Raw genomic sequence first — 8812 nt, 5'->3', positions numbered from 1 at the left:
GATGGGATCTGGGGTGCAGTGGCCAGAGTGTGAGGGGTGATGGGATCGGGGGTGCAGTGGCCAGAGTGTGAGGGGGGATGGGATCGGGGGTGCAGAGGCCAGAGTGTGAGGGGGGGTGGGATCGGGGGTGCAGTGGCCAGAGTGTGAGGGGGGCGATGACGGGTTGGGGGTGGAGAGGACATGCAGGGTTCTCTCACTTGCTTCTGCGCCTCCGACCTGGCATGGCGCGACCTCCCGGGTGGCGGATCCCCCAGCGAGGTCCAGGGCCCTCTGCTCGTGAACAGTTAGGGGGTGAAGCACCGGAGAACCCCCTCCGGTTCTCATGCGCTCCCGCTGGTTGTGTGCTGTCTTGTCCTGGGGGGGAGGGGGCGTGGGTTGGATAAAGTATCACCATTAGGCGGGTATCATCAGGGCATGCAGATATTGACAACATTGTTGCTGGTTCTGGAGACAGCACGCCATGGGTTCACTCCAGGGGGGTCCCGGGGCTCATGTGGGTCGAGTAGATAGTTGGGCACCGTGACACCCCCAAACCCCCCTGACCCCCCCCCCAACATCGCCCCTGATGCCCCAGTCCCCCCCAACACTCCCAACCCCCACCCCCCACCCCACTTCCCCCCACGTGCCGGGGGGGGGGGGAGCCTGGGGTCACCCTCATGGCACTTACCCTGGCAGCCCGGGTGAGGTCGTGCAGCTTCTTGCGGCACTGCTCCCCCGTCCGGGGGGTCTGCCCCACAGCACTGACTGCGGTGCCCACCTCCCGCCAGCCGCGCCTCACTGCGCTGGGTGACTGGCGATGCCCACGTCTTGGGCAGAAGGTGTCCCTTCTCCGCTCCACCTCATCCACCAGGGTGTCCAGGTCCGTGTCCCGGAACCTCGGTGCGGCTCTTCGGGGCTCAGCCATCTCCTCTGTTCTCCTCCGGGTCCTCTGTGCGCGGATCGCGCAATTTATGACGCAGCGCTGCGTCATTCGGGCGTCGCACGGTGACGACGCAGCCTTCGCGGCACGCCCCCCCGAGGTTCTCGCGGCCCCGATCCTAGCCCATTTTCGGGCCCTGAATCGGTTGGGATCGGTGTCGTTTCGCGCCGTCGTGAACCTCGACGGCGTTCACGACGGCGCGGCCACTTCGGTGTGGGAGTGGAGAATCGCGCCCACTGAAGCGATTATCTGGAGGCAGTAGCGAAGTGGTATTGTCGCTGGACTAGTAATCCAGAACACCAGAGTCATGGTCTGGGGACCTGGGTTTGAATCCTGCCACAGCAGATGGAGAAATTTGAATTCAACAAAAATCTGTAATTAAAAGTCTAAAGGTGACCATGAAACGATTGTCGTAAAAAGCCATCTGGTTCATGAATGTCCTTTTAGGGAGGAAAGTCTGTTGTCCTTACCTGGTCTTGCCTACATGTGATTGCAGACCCACAGCAATGTGGTTGACTCTTAATTGCCCTCAGGGACCGGCAATAAATGCTGGCCCACAAACGCACTATATGCTAACATACCATTGAAAAATGAAAAATTGTTGTTTGGGCGACATTTTCTCTGTGCAAATTGGCTGCCACATTGCCATATTTCCTCACAGTGGCAACATTTTAGAAAATTGTTAATTAGCTGTAAGGATACCATGATACATGCGCGAGAAGATTCTTCCTTCTGATGTTACAAATTGCATTCAATGCCAAAATATTTAAATTCAAAATTACAATATAACAAGATAAATATTATGAAAGCTACAATGCAAAATATTGCTTCTGCTGTAACAAGACTGTTTTCCTATGGACCACCTTCTTTGACCAGTGCTATAATGGGTATAGAGTGACTTGCTGGTATTGATAATGATACTTTCATTCAGTTAAGAAAGTATCCCTTTTATTTTTGGTTGGATGCAAGGCTTATTTTGGTATATTTTGGTTTCATTGCACCATGCCACATTTGAGGGGAGACTTGTGATGATGCATGTTGGGTGACCCAGGAGCACTGCACGAGTGCATCACATAAGCCTCAATGACCAAGATTCCAGTTAGGGCAAAATCATAAGAACATAGGAAATAGGAGCAGGAGGAGGCTATTCAGCCCCTCAAGCCTGCTCCGCCATTCAATACTATCATGGCTGATCTAAACTCGGCCTCATCGCCACATTCCTGCCCACTCCCCATAGCCCTTCATCCTGTCACTAATTAAAAACCTATCTATCTCCTTCTTGAATTTGTTCAGTGTTCCAGCGCCACTGCACTCTGGGGTAGATAATTACGCCGACTTGTGACCCTTTGAGTGAAATAGTTCCTCCTCATTTCTGTTTTAAATCTGCCGTTGCTTATCCTAAACCAATGGCCTCTCATTCTATAATGTCCAACAAGGGGAAACATCCACACTACATCTGCCTTGTCAATCCCCTTTAGCATCTTATATATCTCAATGAGATCTCCTCTCATTCTTCTAAACTAAAGTGAGTATAGGCCTAAACTGCTCAATCTCTCTTCATAAGACAAATCCCATCATCCGTGGAATCAATCTAGTGAACTTTCTCTGAACTGCCTCTATTCTATTTATATCCTTCCTTACGTAAGGGGACCAAAACTGGGTGCAGTACTCCAGATGCAGTCTCACCAAAACCCTATACAGTTGTGACAGCACTTTAGCACACTGGGCTAAATCATTGGCTTTTAAAGCAGACCAAGGCAGGCCAGCAGCATGGTTCAATTCCTGTACCAGCCTCCCCGAACAGGTGCCGGAATGTGGCGACTAGGGGCTTTTCACAGTAACTTCATTTGAAGCCTACTTGTGACAATAAGCGATTTTCATTTCATTACAATTTATTTCCCCCACAAAGCAAATCAATTCTTTAAATTAAGCAACCATGTGTGTTGTTGGGTTGGCAACATCTCTTCCAGTGAGGATGTGATAGGCTGCATGGTTGCTTTCTGCACTGCAACATTTCCTCATTATGTGTGTCATTTGAGGCTTGGGACACGATCAGACGGCCACGCTGTGTCTGAAAAGCAGCTCACCGTGGCGCTGCATGGCTGATAAAAGCCAGGAGACCTTGCTCCTGAGATCTAACCAGCTTGTAACATCTCGCAAGATCGAATGCGATCAGGTGAGACGTTGCGATGTAAATGCCGCCTATTGTGGGCGGGATCACTTTTTAGCAAGACTTAATATTCGAGCAAGATAGCTGGTCTCACTTTAATGCGCAGATTCCTGTGTTACGCGAGGCATGGGATCAATCTCTTTCGCCTCGGAGACCTCGGGCGAACGCCATTCAGTACTGGTCTCCACAAATGTGGACCAGGTGGAACAACACTAGTGGGAGTCTCCCAGTGGATCAGAGATCCCAGCTGCATGCCCTTTGGGCAGGGTGGCACCCATGCACCCTGCTGCCCTGGCAGTGCCAAGGTGCCTATGTGGCGCAGACAGTGGCACTGCCAGGGTGCCAGGTTGGCACTGCCAATGTGTCAAGCTGGCATCATTGTAGGCTGGTGATTGGGGCAGGTGTGCCCTGCACGGGTGGTGATGGGGTGCGGGGTGAAGTCCGGAAACCCTCCAACAGTGCATTGAGGCTTTGGGGGGGGGGTTGCATCAGAGATTGAGACATCATTTAAAAAAGGCATCCCAAAGTCTCGCTGCACTGAGGAGTTCCAGTAAGCAGGCCATAAAATGGGCCTATCTGTGCTAAATGGAGACCCCCATCTGTCCTCTTGGGTCGGTGTGAAAGATCCCATTGCACTACTTTGAAAAAGAGAAAAGAAATTTGTTTTGGTATCTCGGCCAATGTTTCTGCTTCAATCAACATCAGATTATCTGGTGAATATTACTTTGCTGTCTGTGGGATCTTGCTGTGCGTAAGTTGGCTACTGTGTTGCTACATGACAACAGTGACTACATTTCAGAAAAATACTTCTTTGACTGTGGAGCACTTTGGTACATCAGGTGGTTCTGTGAAACGGCGTGGGCGCGATTCTCCCAGCCCCGCACCGGGCCGGAGAATCGCCGCAACCGCATCACGCCGCCCCGAGGTGCGGAGAATCAGCGCCATTTGCGGCAGCACGTTTGGTGCAGCGCCAGTCGCGGGCCACTATCCGCGCAGAAATGACAGAGTCACTGCCGGCGGGAACTCTGTGCGAAGGGTCTGGGGGGCGGCCTGTGGAGCAGGGAAAAGCGCTCCTTCACCGGGGGAGGGGGGGCTCTGATGGGGTCTGGCCCACGATCGGGGCTCACCGATCGGCGGGCCGGCCTCTTCCCCCTCCCCCGCCCTGGTCCTACTTTGTTCCGCTTCCGGCCCCAGAACCCCCGCGCCATGTTGTGTCGGGGCCGGAGCGTTCCGCGAGTGTACCGCGCATGCGTCAGTTGGCGCCTCACCATTGCGCATGCGCGGGTTGGCGATGACCCCAGTCTGCGCCAGGATGTAAGGCTGGAGCAGCGCAGCGTGAACCACTCCAGCGCCATGCAGGGGGCCAGAATCGGTTGTCCCCGCGCCCTTTTCGCACCGTCGTGAAACGTGATGGTGTTCACGACGGCGCGAACTCTTAGTCTCCATTTTGGAGAATCGCGCCCTGTATAAGTACAGATTTTTCTTTCTCTTTTAAACATTGTGTGTGCTTTACACCTCTGATGATCGCAAAATGGGATATATTAATGCAAATGGTTCTCTTTTTTAAAAAATACAACCTTTAAATCAAGAACTAGAAGTGCTGACATTGCAACGTGATCTTTCTGAGTCAATGACCAGAGACTCTGATTTAAGAATGCTTGTCGGTTATTCTACACAAAATGTAGTAGCTGGAAGAAAGGCAAATGAACAATTTGCCAAAGACCATTCAAACTCTACTGATATCTGGTCTGAGATAGTTCATAATGGCTACAAACAGTTTTCCAGTTGAAGGATTAGAAGAAGCTTTGAGACTTCAGAGGGAGGAAGTGATCGACATAACTCAAACAGAATTGAAAAGAACCCATTTGAAATGGGCCCAGGAAAAACAACAAGATCACAAAACGTTCAAAGAACAAAGAAAGCAAGATTGTAATACCATTTTGAGTGAACATAAGAACCACCTTCCCAACATTCTTGAAGCAGCTAAAAGCGATTTTGACAAGAGAAGAAAAAAGATGTTAACACACAAAAATGGCATTTTGACTGTATTCAATCAAAATGCAAATTTATCACATGTGAATTTGGAAAGTGGACTTGAGAACAGGGACTATGTCTACAAGTGACCAAATAGACAATTGCACTGTCGACTTAAATGTAACGTTCTTTTCTGAGCTGGAAACTGGAAATCATAAGGAAACAGACTTGAGTATGATAATGTCACTATGTTGATTCTGATCATGCTGTCAAAGTTATTGCCTTTGTTTTTGTTAAATTATTGCTATTACCTAATATAACATGTGTAATTGTGAACTAAGAAGAAAACTGTACATAATTGATGTAATAGGTTACGTAGTTAAATACCTTTCATGTTAAATTTCTGTAAAGTGAATGTAAACTTCAGAGTAGAGAAATCTTCATGAGTATTAAGATTTCTTTCTTTCAAAGGGTGTTAGGAAAACAAAAGTGGTTTTCAGGGATTTATATTTTCATTGGCAAACATCGCAAATAATGTATAGTTTTAAATGGGTTTAATTCAATGTCTCTGTTCCTGGAAGGATAAAACCTACAGTTAGATTCATGTTAGACAAAGGTGTGTATATGTGTATATGTGTGTGTGTGTGTGTGTGTGTGTGTGTGGCGGGCGTGGGAGGCAGTTAAGTTGCAATTGTGTTTCTATTCTGCTTAGAGAGGGCTATGGCATGAAGAATAAATAAAAGGCATGAGCACATGGGTTCTGCTTAGCAACTGGAGCCTTGTAAAGTAGAGAAGCTTTTAAGTTTTAGATTAGCTAATTTGATAGTATTTGGATATAGGTAGTGAGAGAGAAACCAGCTCTACTCAAAGCAGTTGGTTTAGAAGGTTAGAGAGGTAACTCTTTCCCAGCTTTGCTAGAAGAACATCCATACCATGGAGTAATGGTTAAGAAAACATGTGCAGAGTTCTGAACAGCAGCTAATTAAGAAAACTAGAGAATTGAAGAGAAGTTTCCAAGAGGTCTGAGGTTGAAGGTATTAGAACAGAAAACTTCTCAGTAAAATAAAGACAGAACTGAGAAGAAGACTGAAATGCCATAAAGCTATCGGAAGTGATTTTCAGGTATGTGATATTTTACCACAGCCTGTGGAACATTGGTTGAAATAACTATGGAAATCAGTGGCTGCAGTTTATGTGAAAGCTGTTCAGCCAAAATGAATCATAAATGGGTTGGTATAAAAGGGGTTGGATTCACTGTTAAAAGAGGAGAGGAAGCTTTATTTAAAAGTGTCATTTGGAAAACCTGGACGGGATTTCAGAATGCAAACCATTAAGTAAAAGAATTATTGTGAGAGAAGATTTTAAAACATGTTTTTGGGAGTGGAGTTTGGACTCTCTCATGTGATCATTACCTGAAGGGATTCAGAGGAGAAATTCACAGGCACTAAATTGTGTTCACAGCGAAGTGCGTGTATTTGACCACAGTCATCTTGTCCTCTTAAAAGTGATTTTTTGAGTTAATTAATCCATTGTAGTTTAAGACGTAATTTGTAATCCATGTTAGTCTCTAAATCTTTGTGTATTTGTTAAGCTCAGAGGGGATTGGATTGGATTGGATTTGTTTATTGTCACGTGTACCGAGGTACAGTGAAAAGTATTTTTCTGCGAGCAGCTCAACAGATCATTAAGTACATGAGAAGAAAAGGGAATAAAAGAAAATACATAATAGGGCAACACAACATATACAATGTAACTACATAAGCACTGGCATCGGATGAAGCATACAGGGTGTAGTGTTAATGAAGTCAGTCCATAAGAGGGTCATTTAGGAGTCTGGTGACAGTGGGGAGGAAGCTGTTTTTGAGTCTGTTTGTGCGTGTTCTCAGACTTCTGTATCTCCTGCTGCCGATGGAAGAAGTTGGAAGAGTGAGTAAGCCGGGTGGGAGGGATCTTTGATTATACTGCCCGCTTTCCCCAGGCAGCGGGAGGTGTAGATGGAGTCAATGGATGGGAGGCAGGTTCGTGTGATGGACTGGGCGGTGTTCACGACTCTCTGAAGTTTCTTCCGGTCCTGGGCCGAGCAGTTGCCATATCAGGCTATGATGCAGCCTGATAGGATGCTTTCTATGGTGCATCTGTAAAAGTTGGTAAGAGTCAATGTGGACATGCCGAATTTCCTTCGTTTCCTGAGGAAGTATAGGCGCTGTTGTGCTTTCTTGGTGGTAGCGTCGACGTGGGTGGACCAGGACAGATTTTTGGAGATGTGCACCCTTAGGAATTTGAAACTGCTAACCATCTCCACCTCAGCCCCGTTTATGCTGACAGGGGTGTGTACAGTACTTCGCTTCCTGAAGTCAATTACCAGCTCTTTAGTTTTGCTGGCATTGAGGGAGAGATTGTTGTCGCTCCACCACTCCACTAGGTTCTCTATCTCCCTCCTGTATTCGGATGAGCTGTGTTATAATCCCATTTTTCATGTTAAATAAATAGTTTTTGTCATGTTAAAACTAATTAGTGGTTGTGTAACTCTGTTCCTCCACATTTTATGAAACAAATATAAGTTCAGGGTTACATTCTGGGATCTTCCCGTCCAGGTATAATATCAATTGGGATTGCAACAATGGTTCCAGCATTAAGCTCAATGGATGAGAAAATGAATGAAAAAGAGAAAGAAAGAGGAACGGTGATGTGTCCCAAAATTAGGCTCAACGGATTAAAGGATAAATGAAAAATTGGGAGAGGAAGATGATGATGGGTCCCAGCATTAAGCTCAACGGATAAGAGAATGAATGAAAACGAGGAAAGGAGAGGGAGTTGGTGATGGGTCCCAGCATTAACCTCAATGGATGAGAGAAGGAATGAAATAGAGGAAAGGGAGAAGTAGATGTTGATGGGTCCCAACATTGAGCTCAATGGATGAGAGAATGAATGAAATAGAGGAAAGGGAGAGGTAGATGTTGATGGGCCCCAGCATTAAGCTCAGTGGACGAGGGAGAAGGGGGAGAGTGAAGGCAGCGCGGGTGAGGGGGGGTGGGTGGAGAATGTCTAGCGGAGGGAGACGGATAGACAAGGGGGGTGGGAGATGAGGAAGGGGGACTACTTGCGGAGTGTGCCAGCTGGGCGGGCGGATACGGCGTGGATTAAAGGAGGGCGGAGTGATTAGGTGGAGGCAGAAGCGGCTCGCGAGCAGCGCGCGCGGGGATTGTCGTCTCCTTTGCAGCAGCAGCAGCGGTAGCAGCAGCAGCGGGGAAAGCGGAGCGAAAAGCACCAGCCATTTACCTCCAAGAACCCAATCCAAGCACCAACAATGTTACAAACCAGGATTTTCCTAACCGGGCTACTCTTTATTAGCACCACAGGTATGGTTTATAAATCAACCCCCCCCCCCTCCACCACCACCACCAACCCCCTCCCCTTGGAAAACATTAAATTTATTGCTGTAGGCACTAATTCCTTGCAAAAGCCAACAGTGGACAATAGTGCATTTTAATTTTCTGCAGTGCAATCTCTCTATACAGTTGAATATGTGCTTGGATTTTTTTTGCAAAGAAAGGTAACATTTAGGATTCTGTTTTAATGTGTCTGGGCAGAAAGGACAGTGCTTCTGTCGGTTTAATGTGCGGCAGTGATTTCTTTGTCTTCTGGTGGTCTTCAGCGAAGGTAAAATATTTTGAGCGTAATGACTTCCTTGCTGGTGTGAAATCTGTCCACATCCTCATAAATAAATGACATTTGCTTGAGGCAGCCGT

General features: G+C 47.5%; 1 protein-coding gene across 14 annotated transcripts in view; it reads left to right on the top strand.

The window, feature by feature from the left end:
- Window positions 1-8213: 8213 nt before the first annotated feature.
- The window catches only part of LOC140398222 (neural cell adhesion molecule 1-like), a 625403-nt gene continuing 624804 nt past the window's right edge, over window positions 8214-8812 (top strand). For 6 of the 14 annotated variants that reach the window (XM_072486624.1, XM_072486625.1, XM_072486626.1 and 3 more), the window contains exon 1: window positions 8214-8422. In XM_072486624.1, coding sequence (XP_072342725.1) covers window positions 8371-8422 — 52 coding nt within the window. In that variant the 5' untranslated portion in view covers window positions 8214-8370. The remainder of the gene's footprint in view (window positions 8423-8812) is intronic. The other 8 variants (XM_072486633.1, XM_072486627.1, XM_072486634.1 and 5 more) reach the window with 3 other exon arrangements.

This window comes from Scyliorhinus torazame, chromosome 21 (assembly GCF_047496885.1).
Source record: "Scyliorhinus torazame isolate Kashiwa2021f chromosome 21, sScyTor2.1, whole genome shotgun sequence".
NCBI lineage: Eukaryota > Metazoa > Chordata > Chondrichthyes > Carcharhiniformes > Scyliorhinidae > Scyliorhinus > Scyliorhinus torazame.
Note: the sequence above shows the minus strand (reverse complement) of the source record. Positions and strands in the feature narration are given on the sequence as shown.